At 42.3% G+C, this 26,737-nt stretch overlaps 1 protein-coding gene across 2 annotated transcripts in view; it reads left to right on the forward strand.

The window, feature by feature from the left end:
* Positions 1–522: 522 nt before the first annotated feature.
* mrn (general transcription factor IIH subunit 4 marionette) overlaps positions 523–26,737 on the forward strand; it is a 56,921-nt gene continuing 30,706 nt past the window's right edge. The window contains exons 1-7 of one of the 2 annotated variants that reach the window (XM_076182994.1): positions 523–707; positions 11,716–11,823; positions 12,017–12,169; positions 12,701–12,904; positions 13,065–13,245; positions 14,340–14,486; positions 24,880–25,001. In XM_076182994.1, coding sequence (XP_076039109.1) covers positions 589–707; positions 11,716–11,823; positions 12,017–12,169; positions 12,701–12,904; positions 13,065–13,245; positions 14,340–14,486; positions 24,880–25,001 — 1,034 coding nt within the window. In that variant the 5' untranslated portion in view covers positions 523–588. The remainder of the gene's footprint in view (positions 708–11,715; positions 11,824–12,016; positions 12,170–12,700; positions 12,905–13,064; positions 13,246–14,339; positions 14,487–24,879; positions 25,002–26,737) is intronic. The other variant, XM_076182986.1, reaches the window with a different exon arrangement.

The following is a 26,737-nucleotide window of genomic DNA, read 5'->3' on the forward strand; positions in this document are numbered from 1 at the left end:
TCTCCAAAACTTATGTTACAGTTAAATAGATTGGATTAGGTTGGATTTATTGACAATAAGATACATATATAAAATGCAATATATAGAATTGGAGGAATAACACAGCATAGCATATGAAACAGTATAATCTACAGAAAATTTTATGCTGAAGTGGCAACAGTAATTTCAGATTGTAGCATCGCATTTGTTCTCTGACATTGCAAGTGACAGCAGAACGGAAATCGGTATTCCTTCAGCACAGAAATAATTATAGTATAGTTGAAGAAGTGGCTAATATAGATTGCAGTTGAAACCAATGGGTAGACGAGACGATTGTGAAGTTACTTGTCGAACGAGTGCTATTTTTGTTTTAACCTTCAGCACATTGGTATTAAATAATTTTGTCGTATTCTTCTAAAATATAACCCAATATACAACAAAATAACTTATTTATGTATTCATGTATAACGGGGAATTGAATTCTCTTCGTTGGTGAAACAGATTCTAAAGTTAGCTATTTTTGTCTTAAAGTTACTATAAACAGTTTTGTTTTCATCAGTCGTCGAAATTGGTAAATGCCGAGTAGGGGTATTACACGAATCCGCAAGGATGACTGCAGCAGGGGAAACTTTAACATGTAAATCGCTTCAAGATTACATGAAAACGTTACCTAAATCCACATTGGAACAATTGTACAAACATCCAGCAACATGTTTAGCGGTATTTAGGTAAGTTTGGAATTATTGGTCTGGGGAAATAGATCTGTTTAGACTGTTGATTAGTCTATTTAAACTTCTTTTTAACATTTCGTATCACTATCAGCCTACTTAATAAATACACTTCTTACGAGGACTTGTCACTCCTTACACATTCCACACCTGATATATTATTTACCATGTGATTCCATATTATTTCTCTCACCACAAACACTTTTACGGCCATGGACTAAACTAAAACTGCCTTCCTCCACCTGTACAAAAGCCTAGTAACTAGTTCGCCCTCACCTGGAGGTAATTTGGTCCCCAAAGCTGGAAAGAGACAAGGATACACTTGAAAGAGTACAGAGACGGGCAACAAGATTGGTTACAGGACTGTCTCACTTATCCAACTCAGAGCGACTTGCTAGTCTTCAACTTCCAACACTCCAGTTTAGAAGGCATAGAGCGGACCTTATCTTATTGGCTTATACAAGCTTTCAATATTATGAAGAACATTGATCAGGTAGACTACAGGAGGGAATGCAACAGCTGTGGAAGAGCGATGTTCAAGCCAACACTTAGTACAGCAACCAGAGGTCACTACTTAAAGCTACAATTACAACACCAAACTAGCCACAGAAAAAACTTCCTACCAGCAAGAATTACAGAACCATGGAACAAGCTGAGCCAAGAAACCATTAGTGCCAAAACCGTAGAATCTTTTAAAAGTAAAATCGCGAAAGAATTGTCGACTAGAGTCTAGAGAAGACCTCTACAAGTACAACTTTTCCTGCTGACTTCACGGTGCTTAGGGGCTGTAACCAGCACACTAACACCATTACAGCGTCCAACCTTGGTATGTGGTCTTATTACCCTTGGGGTACCTAATGGCCAATACTAAAGGTAATTACTAATCCAACTCCTAGTCCACAAGAAAGCTCTGAAGGAATTTTCTGGCTGGAACCTTGCAGCTATCTATAATCTAGCTGTATAATCCGGAGCCTTGGAGAGCTTCCTCAGCTGTAGTAGTCATCTACTACCACCAGCGTAAGAGTTCTCTCAAGAGTCGTATGCCATATCAGTCATTTTTATAGTACCTGGCAACTACTGAAGGGGTCACAGTTGAATAGACTTGAAGCAGCCTTGTAGCAATCTTCAACCCATGTATTTATGCCTGTGGTACCAATTTGATAGTTCATCAATGAATGTTCTGTGACTCACAACTATGAACAACCACCTTGGGTATGGAATATTACCCTTGTAATTACCTATTGACGGATACATAAGGTAAATGTATAGGGTAAATAGGCAATGCATTGATGTCCTTTAGTGTTTACTAGGAGAGATTACCAGATCTGGTTCAGAAACTCCAGATGCAGTCTCAAAGGGACAGTGTATATTACTTTGAAGATGGCTGGGTTCAGATATACAAATGTTAATATGAATATGCTACCAGCTGTAGGATAAGATTGGAAGTCACCATACAGCCTGGATAATATGAGGGTATTTTGAAAAGTAATGCCTCCTGTATTTTTTATTTTTTTATTTTCTGCACCAAGGGATCCGAGGGGTTTGATGACTAAACCTCCCTGCTTATAATCTGAAATTTTCATCTTTATTGCAGATATTGAAAGTCTAATAAAGTAACCCCTGTCATTGCTGTGTGTCTGAAGCAGAGATGCATTATTGAATTTCTTCACAAAGAAGAAGTGGAACCAGTCAATATTCACTGGTTTGGTGAACATTTACGGAGCTGAGGCAATTGTGTGTGAGCATGGTTAGGAGATGGGTTTGTTGATTCCAGAGTGGTGACAGAGACGTGATAACAAACCGCATCCCAGGCAGCCATACATAGGCTCTTGCTCATCATTGGCGAAAGTGCATTGGGAAGGGGGTGATTACACGGAGAAATAGATACTGGAGCAGGAGTGTCTACTCATTTTAATGGTGCCACTCCCATCTTTGTTGCTCTTCAACTTTTTGAGTTATGAGTAAAAAAAATTAGGCATTATTTTTAGAACTATCCTTGTCTATATTCTTTATATATGCCATATTTAGATAAATACAACAACTTTCATCTCTATAGGTAATTATAAATTACTCTATACCAGGTAGTGGAATTTGTCTTAATATTTTACCCAATAATTTTTGTAAGTCATGTCTTGATTACATTTTATTAATCCCATTCATAATTGTTACCAATACAAGCTTATTGGCTGACAGCAGGTGATGTGATTGTCCTGTGGAAATGCTTCTTTTGGATGAACCAGTTACTTTTGGATATTCATTGTCACCACATTTCACACTCCCAAAGACTGTCAAATTCAATACTCCATCAACCCCCAGGCAAAAGCCCCACAGAAAAAAATCCTCCTCACCTGACAAGAACCACACTGGTATATACTCACTTAGGGCACTATCCAACATTAAGACAGTACCAACACAGAAAAGGCCTGCCCATAGATTGAAAGTGCCCCAGATGCAACCACCACAGAACAACTTGTACTGCAATGTCCCACACCAGCTATCCTCAGACAACAGAACAATAATTGATATATTCCCTAAGTAAGTTATGGTCTTACCCAGAAGCTGTTGCCATGTACCTGAGAGAGGAGGGGGAAGCAGATTGATTGATCCTATTCACATTTTCAGTTGTGCATAAGTTGAATATCAAGCCCTGTAGAGGAACTCCTCCTCCTTAGTTTTGTCTTTCTAGATGTGCTAGCTCTTCTCAGTTAGTCTCTTTTGGAGACTGTAAAAACATTGATCAGTTGGTGTTCTGCTTTTAGTTTCTGTTTCCTTATTATTATTGTCATTCATCATAGAGCCAGGGTATTTTAATCATTTGCACATCCTGTACCTAACATAGTATACTTAAAAAAATTCCTAGGGATTCTATCATATCCTGGATCCTTGTTATTTTTTTCTATTCTTTTATCACTGTTTAATCACTGTATTGCAGATATATGGGATAGGAGGAAAGCTGTTAAGAGCAGTCAAGAGTTTTTACGAGAGTAGTAGACCCTGTGTTGGAATTAGAAATGGAGGTAGTGGTTGAAGGTGAAGGTGAGACTTTGCCAGGGATGTGTTATGTCACCTTGGCTGTTCAATTTATACAAGGATGGGGTGGTGCAAGAGGTAAATGCAAAGGTAATGGGCTGGGGATTGGAGATGGTTAAAGAAAATGGGAGATAAGCCAGTTGTTTGCTGATGACACTGTGCTTGTGGGGAGTGAACATGAGGGGGTGATCAAGGATGAGATGGGTGGATGGGGTAAAAGGGGATTGGGAAAGAAGGGAATGTCTATTGAGGAAGGAAGCAAGAAGACAGAAGATAGGGGTGAGTGGAGAAGGGTTGTGTATGGATGTTGCTGTGATGCATGGAAGGGAGTGGGTGGGGCATGGGGATTAGGGAGTAAGTGTAAATTATATTTTGACGCAGCCTGAAGGGATTTCTCCCTGTCTTTTCTTTCTCTGCATGAAGGGACAGAGAGGGGGGTTGCTGATTAAATGAAGTGGCCTTGCTATGGATGTGCTGTGTCTTGCTACATTGCTTCTGACCCAGGGCAGTGGGTGAGATGCAGGGATGACCCATCATCCAGGAGGAGCCTGTGGGTTAGTTATATCCCGTATGGTGATATGTGGCAACTCGCATGCCCGGGGCCTTAGGCATGCTTACGTGCTTATCGACAGTGTGTGAGTGAGATACTGTAGAGGGACACGGAGTTACGCATGGGCGTTATATTTGACTATGTTATTCTAGTGTATCTTCTTGTAACTGTATTATCGTTTAAGGGTGAATGTACTTAAGAACCTACAGTGTGTATTATATGTTATTCTAGTGTATCTTCTTGTAACTATTATCGTTTAAGGCTGAATGTACTTAAGAACCTACAGTGTGTATTATTAGCCCTCGACCAACACACACATGGCGCAGTGATATGCGACATTGTCAGTGCATACAGGGCAGTGCAACGCAACATACTCAGCCTATACCTGCATTATTCTGGTGTACCGTGACCCACATATCATAATTGCGTGCGACAAGGGCTCATGGAAGTGTGCAGTCCCAGTGACAAAGTTACACGCTCTTATGTAAAACATAAGTGTTCCAAACTAAAAACCGGCATCATATGCAAGGGTTCGTTAGTGACTGGCAGTGCTCCGGCGCCATATTGCGCTCATCCATGTGACGCATTATGCGTATATGCGTGGAACCTCCTCGTATGGTGTCTAGTGCCTACACGTGTGGTTTATAGTGCCTCCCCGTATAGTGTATAGTGTCGCAGTGCATTGTGAGTGGTGTTTGTGAAAATCTTGCTGCCTCTTCGTCGGTAGGAGACGCTTGTATTTGAACACTGGCGGGACGTGAGCGTTACACTTCCACTCGCTAACACGCCCGCAGGCCAATTGGGCCCCAGGTAACCGCTCGCTTACGGGTACTCATCCGCGCATTACGGGCCCACACTATTAGCTTTATTCTAGCGAAATGCCTAATACTCGTTCAGGAGCACTCGAGCAGGAGGAGGAAGAGATGCAGCCAGATTTATCCAATGAGCAACAGGCCACATCCTTCCCAACAACCACACCAACCGACATGCTTTCCCTCGTGAAATGGATTGAAGAGACGAGGTTAGCAGAAGACGAACGCAGACGACGAGAAGACCAGGCTAGATTTGAAGCCCTGCTCAAATTGATAAACCCGCAACGGCAACCCGCTCACTCTCCCCGAGAGGACCACCCTGTGGCCTCCGATGACAGCTGTCATCATCAGCCCCTGCTCCCTCCACCCACTCAAAAGGCCAATGCCCAGACGCCACCTACCAATTGTTCCGCGAATGGAAGCGACGTTGGCAAGACTACGCTACCATGGTCGACCTGTATAGCTTACCCCATGAGAAGCAGCTTATACAATTACGCATGTGTCTCACCCTTGAAACACAACGTGTCCTAGAGCATACCCTGCAAATACCACCCTCTACAGACAAGACCGTCGATGAGGTGATCGCTGCTCTGGAAGTACACATCAAGGGCTTGCGGAACGAGGCAATACGCAGGAGGGGATTGCTTAGCTGCAGGCAGATGGAAGGCGAAACATTTACAGATTTCTATGTAAGGTTGCGCCGCATTGCCGAGGAGATCGACATATGCCCTGGTAAATCGCCAGTTTGCGAAGAGACTCAGTTGAAGTCGGTGATTATTATGGGCGTTCGGGATGATGAGTTGATTCAGCGATTCATATCCCTGGACGACAATTGCTCCCTGCAGGACATGGTCAATACATGCTGCCCCTATGAAGCAGCCAATTGTGCTACGTCTGATATTCGTGCCCATCCTGCACAAGTAAGAGCATTGACCCACCACCAAAGAAGGAAGAAGCAGAAAAATTTCCTCCGGCAAACCCCTAAGCAACCGACATCGAAGGCAATGGATCCATGCCAGTGCTGTGCTAGGCACCATGAGCTAAGAGCATGCCCTGCGGCTCAGGCTACCTGCCGCAACTGTGGTTGGCAGGGACACTTTCCTTCCACGATCAAATGTCCCGCTAACAAGACCCAGTGCTGCCTCTGTTCCCGTATCGGTCACTTCGACACTTATTGCAAGCAGGAGACCCGTGAGAAACACAAGCGAGGTGTTCCGGTCTCCGGCGGTGGACATGTTTCGGAACATCTGACAGTCCCACAGCTGTCCTGCTGTCGAGTGATGTCTCCTAGCCCCAGCCCTGTGGTGCCTCAACACGTCAGCGTCCTTATCACACACGGTGGTAAATCGTCATACTTGCAGATGATCCCAGACTCCGGTGTGGATATCACTGTGATAGGACCACAGCACTTGAGAAACCTTTTCATTTCAACAAGGAAACTACATGCTTCCCCGCAGACCACCACACTCACAGCCGACGGATCTGAAATGACTCCTGCCCTTGGCACGCTCACGGCTACCCCTACTTTAGGTAAGTGGTCGTGCTCTGCTCAGATCCGAGTACACAAGGACATCCAGACCCCACTCCTCTCCTTCAGCCACTGCAAAGCATTGGCCATCATTCCCAAGGAATTTCCCAAGCCAATATTGGAAGTGAAACACGTTAAGAAGTGTGTGGAACTCCCATTCTCTGCCTCCACACCACCCTCAGATGTGAAGGAGTTTAAGGACGTTCTGGTGGCTAAAGCAGCTCTTCAGTCCACACCACTTAAGCCCATGGTGGGATCACCAATGCGAATCCACCTGAAGGATAATGCGGTGCCTTTTGTGATCCACACACCCCGGCAAATTCCCCTGGCTTTCAGAGACCACGTCAAGGACGAGCTCGAGTCCATGGTCTCTCAAGGGATTATTCGACCGGCTGGCGACGAACCTTCAGAATGGTGCCACCCACTTGTCGCCATAGCTAAACCAAATGGAGGGGTGAGGATCACGATGGATCTGTCCAAACTTAATGCCCAGGTGGCTCGCCCACACCCTTTGATGCTGTACGTAGTGTACCGACCTCAGCTCGTTACTTCACTACCATGGACGTTCTCTGCGGCCACTGGCAGATTGAACTCGCCGAAGAGGACACATGGTAGATTCCAATATTGCAGAGGACCAATGGGATTTGCAGCAACAGGCGATGCCTATTGCCTACGAGGTGACATTGCACTGCAAGGTGTCAAGAATTGCGTCAAAGTGGTGGACGACATCCTCCTTTACGATGCCGACTACACCACTCACCTTACCCTCATCCACCAAGTCCTCACCAGATGTCGTGAGTTTGGCATCACCATTAATAAGGACAAATTTAAGGTTGCCATGCCTAAGGTGGATTTCTGCGGATTCACATTGTCAGTGGCAGGTATCACTGCTGACCAAGACAAAGTGATTGCTATCAGGGACTTTCCAACTCCTGCAAATTTGACAGACCTTAGGTCCTTTATAGGTCTCGTTAACCAGTTGGCTGAATTCACCCGAGATATCCGCAGCTGCCCAACCTCTCTGGCCCCTGATGAGCCCTAAGAGACAATTTCTCTGGACACCGGATCATGACGAGGCATTCCGAAGGGTGAAAGCCGCCCTCATCGACCCCCTAGTCCTCGCCTCATTTGATCCAACCCTGACAACTATCCTCCAGACGGATGCATCTCGGCTTAACGGCATTGGTTTTGCATTACTACAGGACCACGGCAGCGGACGCCTACGCCTAATCCAATGCAGTTCCCGTTTCTTGACGGAGGCGGAGACTAGATATGCCACCATCGAGTTAGAATTACTCGCCGCTGTCTGGGCGATGTTCAAATGCAATTTTTACTTGATAGGACTACAGAATTTTACGTTGATGACTGACCATCGCTCCCTGGTTCCCATCCTGAACAGCTACACTTTAGACGCAGTGGAGAACCCACGTCTCCAGCACCTGAAGGAGAAGGTGTCCCCATACATCTTCACAGCGGTATGGCGTGCCGGAAAGGATCTTCGCATCCCGGACGCCCTATCCCATACCCCAGTGAGCTACCCAGCGCCGGAAGACTACACACTCTGCACCGACTCCATTGCATCTCTCCATACGATAGCCACGGTGAGAGCTGTGACAGAGTCCCATGTAGATGAAGATAGGACTCTGGAGGAGTTACATGACTCGGCTAGGACCGACCCAGACTACGTCCAATTGCATCACTGTGTGACGTCCGGATTCCCCTCGGACCACTATGCCCTTCCTAGGCCCTTGCTCCCATACTGGAAAATTTGGGATAACCTCCATGCCGATGGTGACCTCGTCCTCTTCGGCATGAGAATTGTGGTCCCTAATGCCCTTCGCTGCCGCATCCTGGCCCGTCTTCATGATAGCCACAGGGGCGTGGAGGTGACAAAATGCCGGGCAGGTCAAACTGTCTTCTGGCCAGGCATCAATTCGGACATTGCAAACACGGTCCAGTCGTGTGAACCCTGCCAGTATCTCCAACCTAGCCAGCAGAAGGAACCCATATTCAGCGACGACCACCCAACAAGGCCCTTTGAGTCGGTCTCAGCGGACTTCTTCTCCGTTGCAGGCAAGTCATTCCTTGTCATCGCTGACAGACTCTCCGGCTGGCCTGTGGTCGTCCCTTGCAAAGGCGATACGACGTCGTCCAACACCATCCGCATGTTCTGTAACTACTTCCGGGAAGTTGGTGTTCCCCTTCGCTTGCGAACAGATGGAGGCCCCCAGTTCACCAACCAGGAGTTCAGGAGCTTTGCAGCATGATGGGGTGTGCGACACATTGTCACATCACCTCACTACCCGCAATCCAGTGGCCATGCCAAGGCCGCTGTGAAGGCCATCAAGCATCTCATCCTCAAGGTGGCCCCTTCAGGCAACATAGATTGCGAGGAATTCGACCGAGGCCTCCTGGAACTTCTGAATACTCCCAACTTCACTGGTCGTTTCCCAGCTCAGGTGTTATATGGCCACCCCCTCTGCTCCTGCGTTCCGGTCCACCCAGATGCTTTCTCCACGGAGTGGCAGACCAAAGCGGAGGAATGCGACCGCCACGCAGCAACCCAGGCCAAGGATGCTGCAGCTCGGTATGACAGCCATGCACGTGAACTCTCCAGGCTGCACGTCGGCCAGCACGTTCGGCTTCAGGACCCGAAGACCCACCGCTGGGACAAGGTCGGCATTGTCATGTGCGTTGGCAAAGCCAGGACCTATGAAATACGCACCACAAGTGGCCGCGTGTTGCAGCGTAACTGCCACTTCTTGCGCCCTGTCATCTGCACCCCTTCCCATCCACACGAGGCCCATAGCGAGGACCCACCTGCTGATTTGCGTCGCTTCAAGAGACTCCAGTGCAGATTGTCCACCCGAGACTAAAGTCTGCGGGCGCAAAAGGGGGAAGGGAGGTGTGGGTTAGTTATATCCTGTATGGCGATATGTGGCAACTCGCATGCCCGGGGCCTTAGGCATGCGTACGTGCTTATCGACAGTGTGTGAGTGAGATACTGTAGAGGGACGCGGAGTTAGGCATGGGCATTATATTTGACTATGTTATTCTAGTGTATCTTCTTGTAACTGTATTATTGTTTAAGGCTGAATGTACTTAAGAACCTACAGTGTGTATTATTAGCCCTCGACCAACATACACAGAGCCAAGAAAAGGGAGAGGGATGGGAGTGGAGTATGTGGGGATGGAATGGGTGGGAGTGGCTTTATGCCTTTGTTTTTTAGCTACCTCCCTTGTAAAGGGGAAAAAGCTCTTGGTATATGTATGTACAGTGAGTCCTCCTTATACGGTAATTCTTTATCCGGTAAATTCACAGTTGGTAATTACTACCCTCGATTCTATTCACTGTAAGAAAAATTCACAGATATGGTATCCGCTCGTGTTATTGAGGTAAAATTAGATATTTTGAAGAGGAAAGAGCAGGGAGAAGGTATGTCTGACATAAGTCGAAACTTGGGTTCAGTATAAAGTAATTTCAATTTGCGGTAAGGTTTTCAGGAATGCATATGTACTGTATAACGAGGACTCGCTGTATCACTATTCTCACCTCATGAATGAATGGTTCTGGTAGTCTCATCTCAATTAGGTCCTCATTATTTTCCTCATCATCATATGGGTTCACTGGCATAAGTTGATTAAGAAGTTCAATAAGTTGGTTTTCCCAACACAGTCAAATAGTCACTTCTTTAAATAGTATTTAGATTGTTATGCATTTTCTTGTACAGGTACTCCTCGTTTAACGACCTACTCGGTTAATGACAACTCGGAGTAACGACGGGCTTTATGACAGACCAATATTCGTTTAACGTAAATCTCCCGAAGTTACGACGTGTACGATAATTAAGTTGGCTGAGGCAAATTTGTATGATGTTATAAATGAACTTGTACGGTGGATATTAGCTGTGAGGTAAAGTGTTCTGAAGCTTAGGTCTACATTACCATCCTGCAAGCTGGAAAAACTACCTGGGGTACAATATATACCGGTAGTGGTAAATTTTTAGTTTCGATCAAGGGCGCAATATAGCAATAGAAAATTAATTATTAATTTTGTAAATTATAATGTATCAACGTAATATGCAATTTTGTGAGTGGAAATAAAAAAAAGGTGCTAAAACAAATTTCGTAAGTAACGAAGACATGTCGGACGAATGGTACACCATGTTTGTTATGATAGATGCCGATGTCGAGGAAATGAAAGGATGATAAATTCGCCTAACCTAAACTAAACTAACCTAACCTGTGTTTGATAAATCATTACCTGCAAATTAAATGTCATCCGGCTCGTCCTCGTTGTTGTCGTCGTGAGAGACGTTGGCAGACGACAAGATGGCGTCCCGATCCTATGCTACCGACTTCGTTCATTAGCATATTTTCTTGTAGCATGGTATTTTTTACTTTCATTTCCGCCCACAAAATTGCATATTACGTTGATACATTTTAGTTTACAAAATTAATTATTAATTTTCTATTGCTATATTGCGCCCATGGTCGAAACTAAAAAAATACCCCGGTATTCAATATGGAATATCAGCATACGCAGATTTGGTCATATACGGTAATTTCGGGAACATAACCACCGTAAATAAACAGTAAATAAAGCTTTAATGTACTGTATAAAAGAGGGAAATACACGAAAATAAAGATACATGTATTGCTGGACATTGTACATACAGAACATGTACGTATATGTATACACTTTCGCTTAACGACCAATTCGGTTAACGACGGCGCGCTGGTCCCAATTGTCGTCGTTAAACGAGGAGTGGTTGTATTCTAGATCCTCTATGTGGGGTAGCATACTTCAGTGATATAGTTGTAATTTTGATCTTATTTGTAATTAGGTTCAGCCCATAGTTTAGCTAATTAGACCATCTAACATTACCCAAAGCAAAATTTGGAAAATGTTACTGTGTAGAAAAAGTGAGTGGTATATTGCTGGAATGCCATGGTCTGGACTCAGCCTCTCAATATATATACATGATTGTAGTGTTTTTCAGATGTAACTCAACTGGATTCCCATATTTAAAATGTTGGTTTTTATTTTATATCATATCATTATTCATGATTGTTTCTTGCTTTCAGAGAATTGCCAGAATTAAGCAAACAGTTTATATTACGTTTGCTATTTGTTACCCAGCCAGTAAGTCAAGTTTTAGTTGCACTCTGGATCCCTCAAATAGAATCAGGCATGTAAGTGTAATTTGCTCATAGATAATTAAGTTTGTTATTGAAGATAATGGCCTGATATTGCTTGGAAGTTAATGATTTTTTTATGTGTATTTTATTGTTTATATTTGCTGTTAATAGTATCATTAATGTTATTGTTTTTTAAATAAAGTTTTCAATTTTGAATACAGCAGTTATCCTTTGGAAACCATTTCAGACAGCGTAGTGACGTTGCCTTAGAGCACAAGACAGCTTGCCAAGCCCTGGCAGACATGTCCATATGGGAAGAGGTTACAGACCATCGTCAAAATCCAGCGTATCAATTAAGTCGAGTTTTTGCCAGTAATCTTAAGGTTGCAATGTTTGGAGGGTGAGTACCACTAGTATTCATTTTGTAGGTTTTGATTCTAGGTTGAGTAAAATATTTTTAATGGTTTGAATGTGAGTTCATTGTGAACATAGTGCCACTATGAACTGAAGCTAAGGAATTAAATGCTGTTGTATGAAATTGCCTGTTGCCAACAAGTCTAACAAAATAAACACTATGTGAGGATGACTTTTATAAGTACGACATTTCACTTGTCACAACTTTATCAAGTGCTTGATAAAGCTGTCACAAGCAACGCGTACTTCTAAAGGCTCTGTCATCACATGGTAAATGCTGTTGTCAATGTTTTGATTTGAGATAATATTTTATATAATTATAAGGACCTTGCTTTATTAGTAATATGTCTTGACTTATTAATTAATCATTTAACAGCAATAGACTATAACGTGCACCAGTTTCCATTTTTCTGTTTTGTGCATTTGGTTTATATGTAGAGCAATTCCTCTATTAGCGAATTTCAACTGTGGTGTTCTGAATCAAAACTGAGTTATATCTATTCTTTCTTGAAATCAGTGGATCTCCATGGACAATGACCAAAAATTTTGAACCAGATCCATATCAACGTGACATAGAATTTTTAGACAAGTATGCTTTGGAGCGTTGGGAAACTGTACTACAATTCTTGGTTCGTCCACATGAAAAAGATAAAGAAAAGGAAACATTGGGCATTTCTCTTGTTGCTATCCGCACATTGTTGCATGCAGGACTCATAGAAAGGTTAGTGAATTATCTGAAGATGAGAAAATGGCGTAATGATTTAACATGATATTTTTATTGTACTATTTATTTCTACCTATTCTATTCTATATACTAAGGGTTTCTACCCCTGTTAAGGGTTGTATACAACTATTTATTTCAACATATATAATTTCAACAGCAAAGGAGATGGCCCAAATATGCGCATTACTAGTAGTGGCTTCCAGTTCTTGTTGCTGGATGCAGCATCTCAAGTTTGGTACTTCCTGCTGAAATATCTAGAAACAGTGACAGAACGGGGACTAAGCCTAGTTTCTTGTTTATCTTTCCTCTTCAAACTCTCATTTTCAACATTAGGTAAGGTAAGTGGCTATAAAAGTATGGAGTATATTACATTTACATGTTCATTCATTTGTACATGTTTTCATCAACTTGTAGCCCAAGTTAACATAGTGACAAATTCAGTCAATTTTTTCTGCAATTAGTAAAGTGACACATGAAAATGAAGAAAAGAGCAGTTGAAGTTGGGAAAGGGGTAGAGAGTGGCCATACATTTAATGCTGCCTTCTTGTAGCCTCATGTTAGAGGCCAGAGGCAATGAATTGATTCTGCTGTGTGAGTGTGTGGGAGGAGGGTTGGAAGTGAGAAAGAGAGGGGGAAGGAGAGAGGGAAGGGATAGGGAGAGAGAGAGGGAGGGAATAGATGGAGAGGGAGAAGTGGGGGGAAAGCAAGAGAAGGAGAGGTGGGGGAAGGAAGGGAGGGAGACAAGAGAGGGAGAGAGTGAGAGAGACAGAGAGGGAGGGAGACAGAGAAGAATGGGGGGAAGGGAGAGAGAGAAAAAGAGGAGACAGAAAAAGAGGGATGGAGATGGGAGGGGGAGAGAGGGACAAAGAATGAGAAAGAGAGAGGAAGGGAAGGGAAAGTAAGAGAGAGGGAAGGAGGTTAGACAGAGACAGAAAGAGGGATGGATGTGGGAGGGGAGAAGGAGAAGAAGAGATGGATGTAGAGAGGAGTGATGGAGGGAGGAGAAGGAGAGAAAAAAAGAGACAGAAAGAGTGATGGAGTTGGGGTGGGATGGAGGGTTGGAAGGAAAAGTATAAAGAGAAAAAAAAAGAGGAGACAGAAAGAAAGGGAAGGAGGTGAGAGAGGACAAAGGGGGAGGGAGACTGACTTGTATCTGGATGGTGGGTATGAATGTAACATTCATTGTTATTTTATGTCTTCCTTAGGGTAGTTGAAGTTTGTTATTAGTATTAAAATCATACATTGGCTCAACAACACAGTGTGATACCGGGCATATAGAGAAATTTTGGTCTCTGCACCACTTCAGAAGGGAAAAGTACAGTTAGCAAAAAGGCAGAATAATATTAATTTCTTAAAGTATTCAAATGTTAACTGACAAAAAAATGTAATTTCATTCGTGCTTTAAAGACAACTTATTCTATTCATAAATCAGGACTACAGTATGGAAGGGCTTGACAGTGAAATGCTCACATTTCTTCAACACCTTCGGGAATTTGGTCTTGTGTATCAACGGAAAAGGAGCTCTGGACGCTTTTATCCAACACATCTTGCACTCAACATAACAGCAGGACATAAAAAGGTAGGCAGAGAAATTTGATAGGGTTTGCAAGGATGACTTGATTGTTATATGTGTAACACATCCATACACACATATACACACACATGCACATGTCTTGATAGTGAAGTGGTAGTGATTGCAGATGCCACTATGGCGGTCCAAGTTCAAATCCTGCCCAGGGCTGAAATAATTTCAGTATTGCTGTGCTGCGAGTCATTACTCCAACTCTCATGGGCAGGGAGTTGGGAATGTGTGTGCATGTGAGGTTACAGCATTACCCATAGATCAGTCATATATGAGCTCTGCACTCTATTCCGGGAGGGTAGTAGCTGTTGATCATGAGTCCAACATGTGATCCAAAACCATGGTGAATTACACCCACAGTGACAGAACGGGGACTACTTACAAAACGTCTTCGAGAAAGCACTACACAAAAAATTATTAAAAAACTGGAAAACATAGGAGGGATACAAGGTAGATTACCAAACTGGAATGAGGATTTCTTGCCTGGTAGAAAAATGAGAATATTGTTCAGAGAAAAGAGTTCAGCTTGGGAGGAGGTGATTAGTGGAGTTCCACATATTGGCTCCAATGATGTTCGCTATTTATGTGAATGACATAGATGAAGATGTGAAATGTTGCATGAGCTTCTTTGGAGATGATGCTAAATTGATGAGGAAAGTAAATACTGAAACGGCTTGTGAATCACTACAGAGAGGCCTGAACAATGTTTGGAAATGGAGTCAGAAATGGGAAGCAGACTTAAACATTAAGAAATGTAGCATAATGGAGTTTGGAAAAAGTAAAAAAAGAATATCAGGACGATATAAAATTGTAACAAAGGAAATGAAATGTATCTGAAAAAGACCTGGGAGTAATCACAAATGACATGTCCCTTGATAAACAGATACACAAAATTGTCAGAGAATCTTACAACTTGCTAAGATCAATAAAGGTGGCTTTTACCTATTTAGACAAAGAAATGGTTAAAAAAAAAATACTAGTCACACTTGTTATATTCACTGTAAGCAACACTTCAATGACTAGCGTGCACATGCATGCACTCACAATATGCTACATGATGTGGTTTCAATGACGAGGCTAGTGTCTCCCTAGGGACTTCCATTGTTCAGTGACCAAGCTCACCCACCTTTCTTGACAACACCCTTTTGACAACAAAAGATTCTCGGCATCTCAGGTCAAGAGCTCTACTAGACAAAGGGCCCGGCCTGTCTCAACCGACGCGACGAAACCTTGTTAATCTTTCCTATGATATGGCAACTGTATATATGTAGTTAATATGTGCCTGGCAACCCTCCAAGTTTTCCTGGGGGCTTGCCGTGTATATTGTAGTTAGATCTAGACTTGGAGAATTAAAGCCAAGAACTCTGCCCGAGTTTTCTTCACCAGTTCCAAATGTAGAGTACCACAACCTACACACTAATAAGGCCTAGACTGGAGTATGGTGCAACACTGTGGTCACCCAACACTAAAAAGAATACAAGGAAAATTGAAAGAATCCAGAGAGCAACCACAAAAATGGCCCCAACACTTTCAAACCTGTCATATGAGGAGAGACTGGCTAAATTGAAATTACTGGCTTTGTAACAAAGAAGAGAAATAGGTGAGTTGCTGACCGTCTACAGAATCATGAAAGGCACAGAAGTCCTTGATAGAGAGGGCTTACTAAATTAGGATAAGAGAGATACAAAGGGACATGAAAAGAAACTCAAAAAAGGACATTTATAGAAGAGACCCTTAAAAAAGTTTTCCACAGAGTGGTGGATATCTGGAACAAACTGGACAAAACAATAGTTTGTGCAAAAACTATACACAAATTTAAGAGCAAGCTAGACACTGCGAGAAACAAAGACGAGACACCATGAGCATAGCTCCCCTTCCTGTAAGATACAACTAGGTAAATACACACACACACACACACCACTGAAAGCAGTTCAGGACAAGGGACAAAATTTGGAGAAGGAAATCAATGACGTGCATAGAATGAGTACATACTCAAAAGGAAAAACTACAGGGGAATGAAAATCAGACTAAAAACTCAAATGATAGCGGAAGAAATACTATCAAAAGTGGCAAAACTAGCAAACAATGAAAAATACAAAAATGTGTGGATAAAAAAGGAAATGAATGAAGGGGAAATAGAGAAAGATGGGGCACTGAGGAATGAAGCTAAGGAAAAAAAATGAGAAAAGATTGGAGGCTGATTTTTTTTTTTTCTCTCTTTAGAGTACTGGATCTGAGACTGAGAAAATTGTATATCAGAAAAATGGAAACAAACCAAAAAAGAGAAGAAAGGAAAAAATTAAAAGTGGCATATACAAACATGGATGGTATGATTTCTGGAATAAATTAATTAAATGACTATTTGTCAATAGAGAAACCAGACATAATGGGAATTGTGGAGACAAAACTGAAAGGTCCTATACAATCAAGTATGGTGGGACAAGGTTTATACAACCTTTGGTCGAAAAATAGAATGGATAAACAGGGGGGAGGAGTCATGTTATTGACTAGAAAGGGCTTAAATGTAATAAAGATAGCAGAAGGTAAAGAAAATGTGGAATTTACCACAATTAAGTCGAAAATAGCAGTATGAAAAGCAGAAAGTTCATAGTTGTATATGTGCCCCCAAAAATGAAGACTTGGTCTGACAGTGAACACTCAAAATTACTGGAAGACACAAAGAATGAATTAACTGAGACAATGAAAAATGGAGAAAATATAGTAATTATGGATGACTTTAATGCAAAGGAAATAAATTGGGAAGAATTGACAGTAAAAGGTGGAGAGGAACTCTGGGGCAATGTCCATCTGGATCTGACCACTGATTATACATTGACTGAATGGGTCAAAGAAAACACTATAGACACAATGAAGAACCATCAAGACTAGACTTTATATTCACTTCTGAGTCTGAAATTCTTGACAAAATAAGTTATAAGACACCAATTGGGAAGAGTGACCATATACTAAGAGTTTGAGTTTAAGGAACAAAATTTTGTGAGAAGAAATGAGAAACACAGAGAAGAAAGATTAATGTACAACAAAACTGACTTTGTAAAACTTAGAAAAAAATTCAAAATGCTAGTTGGGAAAGATTTGCAAATTTTGAAACAAAGATGGAAGAGAAATTTAACATTTTTAAAGAAATATATAAGGAGGGAACAGATAAACATGTACCTAAGCAGAAGCAAAAAAGGGTTTACATAGTGTTGGTATAATAAGTGTAGCGGTGCTAAAGATAGAAGAGACAAAGCCTGGGAAAACTGAAAAAAAAGACAAAAAAGTGACTAAATGGCAAACATACATCAAACTGAGAAATGAATATGTAGATATACATACATATACCTAGGCTTTTTCCCCCTTACAAGGGAGGCAGCCAAAAAGGAAAAGGCATAAAATCATTCCACCCATTCCATCCCTGAATACACTCCACACCCCTCCACCCTCCCTCTCATCTTAGCACCTCCTGGATGACGGGTCATCCCTGCACCTTGTCCACTGCCCTGGGTCAGAAGCAGTGTCACAAGACACAGCACATCCACAGCAAGGCCGCTCATTAACTCGGCGGCCCCCCCTCTCCGTCCCCCCCATGCATAAAAGGAGAAGACGGGGAGAAATCCCTTCGGGCTGCATCAAATTTTGCTCACACATACTACCTCACCCCCCATCCCCCCACCCATTCCACCTCATGCATCACATCATCATCCATATACAACCATTCTCCATTCACCCCTATCTTCTGTCCTCTCCCGTCCTTCCTCAACAGACATTCCCTTCTTCCCCAAAGCCCCCTTCACCCCATCCATCCACCTCATCCTAGGACGTCCCTTCATGTTCACTCCCTCCACATCTGCCTTCCATACCACTTTTACTAGTCTTTCTTCAATCATTCTTTCCATGTGTCCAAACCATCCTAATACTCTTTCATCAACCCTATCTCCCAACTCCCTTTCCACCCCTGTTCTCCTCACCCTCTCATTTCTCACTCTATCTAGCCTAGTAACCCCCATCATACTTCTCAGACACCTCATCTCAAACACATTCAAACTCCTTCTCTCTTCCTCTCTTTATGTTCCATGTTTCTGCCCCATACAGTGCTGTTGGCACAATCACTCCTTCATACAGTCTCCTCTTAGCATCCATTCCCAAATGTCTATTCCTCATTACACTCTTTAATCCACCAAGGCATTTACTTGCTTCTCTCAATCTACATTCTACCTCAACCTTCACTCCACCTTTTCCTGCCACATTTGCACCCAAGTATCTAAAACTATCCACTTCCTCCAGTCGCTCTCCCTTAATGCTCACTTCCAGTCTACTGCCACTTTCACCCCTTGTACATCTCATCACCTTACTTTTACCCACATTTATCTTTAGCTTTCTTCTATCACACACTCTCCCAAACTCTGTCACCAACTTCCTCAATCCCTCCTCCGATCCTGCCACAAGCGCAGTGTCGTCAGCAAACAACAGCTGGCTCACCTCCCACTTTTCTCCATTTTCTTTAACCATCTCCAATCCCTGACCCACTACCCTTGCATTCACCTCTTGCACTACCCCATCCATGTATAAGTTGAACAGCCAGGGCGACATAATGCATCCTTGACAAAGTCCCACCTTTACCTCGAACCACTCACTCTCTACATTTCTAATCCTGACACAAGCTCTATTACTCTCATAAAAACTCTTGACAGCTCCTAGAAGCTTTCCTCCTATCCCATATATCTGCATAACCTCCCACAGTGCCTTTCTGTCTACCCTATCACAAGCCTTTTCCAGATCCATAAAAGCCCAAAAAACATCCTAATCCTCTCAATCAAGATCCTCCCATAAGCCTTCCCAACTACATTTAACAAGCTAATCACTCTGAAACTACTACATTCACACTTGTCCCCTTTTCCCTTGTACAGTGGCACTATACAGGCACTCCTCCATTCCTCCGGCACTCTACCCTCTCTCCAGCAAACATTAAATAACCTCACCAGCCAGTCCACCATCACTGTACCTCCTTTTTTTAGACATTCTGCATGGCATCCATCCAAACCAGGTGCCTTACCTGCTTTCATTATCTTAACAACTGCCTTCACCTCATCCTTCCTTATTTCTCCTCCATTTTCCTCACTCATCACGGTCATATTCTTAGCATTTCCCACTGCAACTATCTTTCCCTCCCTATCCTCCTTCACATTTAGCTTCTCCCTAAAATATTCTGCCCATCTTCCCCTTCTCTTCCATTATCATCTCTCCATCTGCACCTTTCACCTTTTCTTCTCTACTTGATTCGCCTCCTCTTCCTCTCTTAATTTCTTTCCAAAACAACTTTTTATTACTCTCAAATTTTTCTGTCATACTCTTACCCCACTTCACATCTGCTCTCTTTGCCTCCTTTACCTTTTGTTTTACTTTTCTTTTCTTTGTACCTCTCATATGACTCCCTCGTCCTATTTTGTAACCAATCTGTGAAACCTCGCTTCTCTTCTACAACCTTCTTTGTTTCCTCATCCCAGCATTCACTACCCTTCCTTCTATTTCCTCCTGTCCTTCTTGTTCCACACACCATCTTTGCACACTTTGTGACTACCTCCTTGAACCATCCCCATTCCTCCTCCATTCTTAGTTCTACTCTATCCTTCACTCCCTCCCACTCCTCCTTCAGCTTCTTCTTGTACTCCTTTTCCTTTTCATTTAAAGAGTTCACTCTAAGCACCTCTCTACCTTTTGTCCCTTTCCTCTTTCTCCATCTATCCTCCACTCTCAACTTACCTTCCACCAAAAAATTATCTGATATTCCCCCACCCTCTCCCCTTAGCACATGTACATCCTTAACTCTTCCTATCATAATCCTATTTACCACTACATAATCCATTAACGCTCTATCTACCACCCTTCCATCCACCACCCTCTCCCATGTGTACTTATGCTTGACTTTCTTCCGAAACACTGTATTTCCTATCATCAACTCTCTTTCTAGACACATTTCCACCATCAACTCTCCACTACGATTCTTTCCTGGAACTCCACATTTCCCAACCACTCCATCAATTGGACCATTTCCTACCCTAGCATTAAGGTCTCCCAGTACTATTACATTGACATTTCTCCCTAAATCCTCTATGCACTCATTTAAATCTATTCAAAAGGCCTCCCTTTCTTCTTCACTCTTCTCACTGCCAGGCCCATATGCACTTACAAAGACCCACATCTCCTTTCCCAGTTTCACCTTCATCCACATTATCCTTGAGGAAACCTCCTTCCACTCCACTACGCATTTACCTATCTCTTCACTTACTAGTATAGCCACCCCTTCCCTCCCTCGCCCTCTCTTCACTCCTGATAACCTCCCACTTACACTCCCAAACTTACACTCATCCTTCCCTTTCAACTTAGTTTCACTCAAAGCCAACATATCCATCTTTCTTCTCACAAACATACTACTTATCTCTTCCCTTTTACTCTCATCTGTACCACATTCACGCACGTTAAAAGACCCAAACCTTAGGGTGCTGGTCCAAAATCTCCCAGACCCTCTTATGCCTTTACTTTTTCTTTTAGGAATGTCCCCTGTGGGGCTACAAGGAGAAGGATGCCTAGTCCCACTCCCCGTCCCTTACTTCACGCCTCTTACGATCCAAGTGGAAATACTTGGTGGCAGTATTCTTTTCCCCCACCACAGATAGAATACACAAGATAATTGACTCCTCACTCAAAGAAGGAAAAGTATCAAAAGACTGAAAAATGCAAATATTGTATAAAGAAAATCCAAGAAACTATAGACCGGTATCCCTTACAAGCACAATTGCAAAAATATGCGAAAGAGTTATTAAAAATAAATGGACTAAACACTTGGAAGAGAACAACATACTGAACCCCATGCAATTTGGATTTAGAAGTGGAAGATCATGTACTACAAAGTTAATATGCTTTTACTCAAGATTAATAGAAATAATACAAGAAACAGATGGGCAGACTGTGCTTTCTTGGACTTACAAAAGGCTTTTGACAAAGTACGTATATACATATACCAAGGCTTTTTCCCCCTTACAAGGGAGGTAGCCAAAAAAAGTACCACACAAAAAGCTACTAAGAAAAATTGAAACAATAGGTGGAATAAAGGAAAATTATTGGAATGGATGAAAGACTTCTTGAACAGAAGAAATATGGGAGTGGTACTTAGAGAAAAGAACTCAAATTGGGTAGCTATGATAAGCGGAGTCCCCCAAGGCTCTGTATTGGCTCTGATAATGTTTGCTGTTTATTTAAACGACATGGATGAAGGCATGGAATGTTATGTGAACTTCTTTGCAGATGATGCGAAACTATTGAAGAGAGTAAGTACAGAAGAGGATTGCAAATCTTTTCAAGAAGACTTGGACAAAGTCTGGAAATGTAGTATAAAGAATGAAGTGAATTTCAACATTAAGAAATGTAGTATAATGGAATTTGGAAAAAGCAAAAATAGAATATTGGGTCAATACAAAATTGGTACAAAGGAAGTTACGAAAGTAAAATCAGAAAGGTACATAGGAGTAATTATCTCAAACGACATGACACTAGATAAACATGTAAACAAAATAGTTGGAGAAATTTACAATGAAAGTGGTTTTTGACTACATGGATGAGGAAATGGTAAAAAAGATACTAGTTATACTGGTAAGACCAAAATTGGAATATGCAGCGTCTCTATGGACACCTAGTACAAAAAAAAATAAAATAAATAAATAAAAAATAAAAAAAACTAGAAAGAATGCGAAGAGGAATGACAAAGATGGCACCAACACTTTGCAAGTTGACATATGAACAAAGATTGGACAAACTAAACTTATCAACTCTGGAACAAAAGAGAAAGAGGTGATTTGATAACATACGTACATATACCAAGGCTTTTGCCCCCTTAGAAGGGAGGTAGCCAAAAAGGAAAATGCATAAAATCATTCCCACCCATTCCATCCCTGAATACACTCCACACCCCTCCACCCTTCCTCTCATCTTAGCACCTCCTGGATAATGGGTCATCCCTGCACCTTATCCACTGCCCTGGGTCAGAAGCAGTGTCGCAAGACACAGCACATTCACAGCAAGGCCGCTTCATTAAATCGGCGACCCCCCTCTCCGTCCCCCCATGCATAAAGGAGAAGACGGGGAGAAATCCCTTCGGGCTGCATCAAAATTTGCTCACACATACTACCTCACCCCCACCCATTCCACCCATTCCACCTCATGCATCCCAACATCATCCATATACAACTATTCTCCATTCACCCCTATCTTCTGTCCTCTCCTGTCCTTCCTCAACAGACATTCCCCTCTTCCCCAAAGCCCCCTTCACCCCATCCATCCACCTCATCCCAGGACGTCCCTTCATGTTTACTCCCTCCACATCTGCCTTCCATACCTCTTTTACTAGTCTTTCTTCAATCATTCTTTCCATGTGTTCAAACCATCCTAATACTCTTTCATCAACCCTATCTCCCAACCCCCTTTCCACCCCTGTTCTCCTCACCTCCTCATTTCTCACTCTATCCAGCCTAGTAACCCCATCATACTTCTCAGACACCTCATCTCAAACACATTCAAACTCCTTCTCTCTTCCTCTCTTATGTTCCATGTTTCTGCCCCATACAGTGCTGTTGGCACACTCCTTCATATAGTCTCCTCTTAGCATCCATTCCCAAATGTCTATTCCTCATTACACTCTTTAATCCACCAAGGCATTTACTCGCTTCTCCCAATCTACATTCTACCTCCACCTTCACTCCACCTTTTCCTGCCACATTTGCACCCAAGTATCTAAAACTATCCACTTCCTCCAGTCGCTCTCCCTTAATGCTCACTTCCAGACTACTGTCACTATCACCCCTTGTACATCTCATCACCTTACTTTTACCCACATTTATCTTTAGCTTCTATCACACACTCTCCCAAACTCTGTCACCAACTTCCTCAATCCCTCCTCCGATCCTGCCACAAGCGCAGTGTCGTCCGCAAACAGCTGGCTCACCTCCCACTTTTCTCCATTTTCTTTAACCATCTCCAATCCCTTGCATTTACCTCTCGCACTACCCCATCCATGTATAAGTTGAACAGCCAGGGCGACATAACGCATCCTTGACGAAGTCCCACCTTTACCTCGAACCACTCACTCTCTCCATTTCTAATCCTGACACAAGCTCTACTACTCTCATAAAAACTCTTGACAGCACCTAGAAGCTTTCCTCCTAACCCATATATCCGCAAAATCTCCCACAGTGCCTTTCTGTCTACCCTATCGTAAGCCTTTTCCAGGTCCATAAAGGCCCAAAAAACTTCTTTCCCCTTTCCTACAGCTTTCTCACATATCTGTCTTACCACAAAAATCTGATCTACAGAATTATGAAAAGGATGGAAATCCTTGATAGTGATGACCTACTAAAATGGGACAGAAGAAATACAAGAGGACACGAGAAGAAACTTAAGAAAGACAGTTACAGAAGAGATCTGAAAAAAACCGCTTTCCACACAAAGTAATAGATACATGGAAAGAGGAAACAGTGAGTGCTAAAACTATACATGATATTAAGAAAGAACTGGATGTGGAAAGATACAACTGTGGGTCACTACGAGCATAGCTCTTCTCCCGCAAAATATAACTAGGTAAATACACACACACATTTGTGCACATATGAAAAGAACGCACACCACATGCAACACAAATTCAACATCAAAACAACACCCAAATACCTATATCACACACAAATACTCTCTTCTCTTCCTCAACCACTAGACCCCAGCCTCTGGAAGCATATCCATAATCACTTCACTCACTGTTCCATCAACAAACTGAAGGACAACACATTGCTGCATGCCTGACCCCCTGATATCCATCCCTCTGAATCCTCTGTCTTCCGTAAAGACAGAATGCACCTGGCCAGACCATGATGTGGCCACCATCCAGCCCTTGTAAGCTACTAGAAGAGGCTGGATGACCACAGTGCAGATAACTGTCCAGGATGCAATATTTCACCCCATACTATTCAACACATAATGGAAGACTGCATTATACATAATCACGCACACAAACAACACAACATACACTCTATAAAGGATTTGTGGGAAAACTGTTTTAGCTGTGGCATTCCTTATGGAAACTGGACTACTCGACCAAACAGGTTAGAGAATGACAACAACACTACCTCAACACACAAGAGAGAAAGTAGTAGAGTTTGTGTGATGGGTGGAATAGAGAATGATTGGTTTAAAATGAAAGTGAGGCTTAACCTTTGCAAAGGAACAAGTGATCATTAGAATTGATTTATATTAGTAATTTGCCATATTTGATGGCTATTATAGCCTCTGATTTGTACTTACCACTTAAAGAATTTCACTTATAATTATTTTTCCTCACACTTGCCAGGGAAGTGTATCACCAACAAGACAAGGCTGCTTAATTATAGAGACCAACTACAGGATCTATGCATACACGACTTCAGAATTACAAATCTCGCTACTATCAATCTTTTGTGATATTGAATGCAGGTGGGATTTTGGTTTGTTATTCCTCAAATTTAGCATTAATGATGATTTTATTTCATAATGCTGCTTAAATCTAGTTCATATCTTTGACCTTGTGATTCTGTAGACCATTTATGATTTGGCCTCCTGAAAACTATTTCATTTAGTTGTTGATACAGAATATTTTCACTCAAAAATTTCAAGCATTTCTAGGCTGAAATTTAAAATTTTTCAAACATTGTCAAGTGTACCTCCATAATTTAATTTTTTTTATGTTAACACTTAAAGAAGAATGCCACTGCTGTTTCCATTATGTTGTTGATGACTAAATGGGATGGAGTGAGTGGACCTGGGATCCTCCACAATGTTTCTCCCATAAAGAATGAAGGCATAAGAGAATCTGTAAGGAGGACTCTAACCAGAATCTTAGTAATTAGGTTATCAAATTAGTGGGGGTATAGTATGGATAAAAGCAAAAGGGAATAGAGTGGTAGTATGTTTGTGAAAAGAAAGATGGATGTGTTAGCATGGAGTGAAACAAAACTGAAAGGGAAGAGTGAGTTGGAACATGTTTGGTAGGATTTCAGGAGTGGTGGGGGTTGGCAAGGGAATGACACTGTTGCTAAGTGATAGAAAGGTATGTGGTAGAGTGGAGAGAATTATATTTAAGGATAATGTAGGCAAAGGTGAAAGCGGGATGGGAAATATGAGCTTTTGTGTATGTGTATATGCAGCCCTGGTAGTGGGAAAAATGAAGAGGTGAGGGAATAACTTTGAATTGATTAAGATGAATGTGTAGAGTTTTGGGAGGAGTGTAAATAAACTGTCATTGGGGGCTTGTGTGGCTATAGTAGGTGAGCTGATACATATAGTAGGGAGTTATGAGGTGGTTAGAAAGAATTGTAGGTGAAAGATGTTAGAGATGTGTCTAGAAAGGGAAATAGTGATGCTGAACAGTGATTAACCTCTTCAGTATGAATCAGTCACTACTGTATTACTCCTTCTCATTCTCTGAGTAATAATAAACATAGAAAATGTAATCAAGCCAGTTCACAGATACATCAACAAAATAAATGTAATCGAGACACCAACACTAGTATACTCATATACCCACTCGCACCTCATGATGCCTACGTAGGCGTCATTGTATGAAGGAAGTTAAGAGAGACAAACATAAGTAGGCCAAGGTGGTTGTTAGGAGGATAGTTGAGAGGGTATTAATGGACTATATGGTGGTACCCAAAAGGAGAATTGGAAGAGTTCTGAACATGGATGTATTTGAGGTAAGAGAGCAGTGGATTGTCAGATCATTATCTGATTAAAGGGAAACTGAGCATGTTTCCTGGAGGAATTGCTACTAAAGTGTGCACATATGGAATTTGGGAAAAAGGAATGGAGGGAACAGGAGAGGCAGTGAATGATGGGATGAGGTGAAGGCTATGGCAGCAGAAAAGAAGCGAGATTCTGAATATTGGTTGGATTTCATCCCCATATACTCCATTCCTATTCACCACCCTTCCCTCCCTCTTTCTTGGCTCCTCCTGGATAATGGTTCATCCCTGCATCTCCCCCTACTGTCCTGGGTCAGAAGCAATATAACATGACAGCACATCCACAGGAAGGTCACTTCATTTAATTGGCACCCCTCCCCCTCCTCCAGAAAGAGATGGAGAGAAATCCCTTTGGGCTGTGTCAAAATATCATTCACACATATTCCCTTACCCCCCATCCATCACAGCATCATCCATACACAACCATTC

This window comes from Oratosquilla oratoria, chromosome 1 (genome assembly GCF_046742065.1).
Source record: "Oratosquilla oratoria isolate Oo_2021 chromosome 1, ASM4674206v1, whole genome shotgun sequence".
NCBI classification, from domain to species: domain Eukaryota; kingdom Metazoa; phylum Arthropoda; class Malacostraca; order Stomatopoda; family Squillidae; genus Oratosquilla; species Oratosquilla oratoria.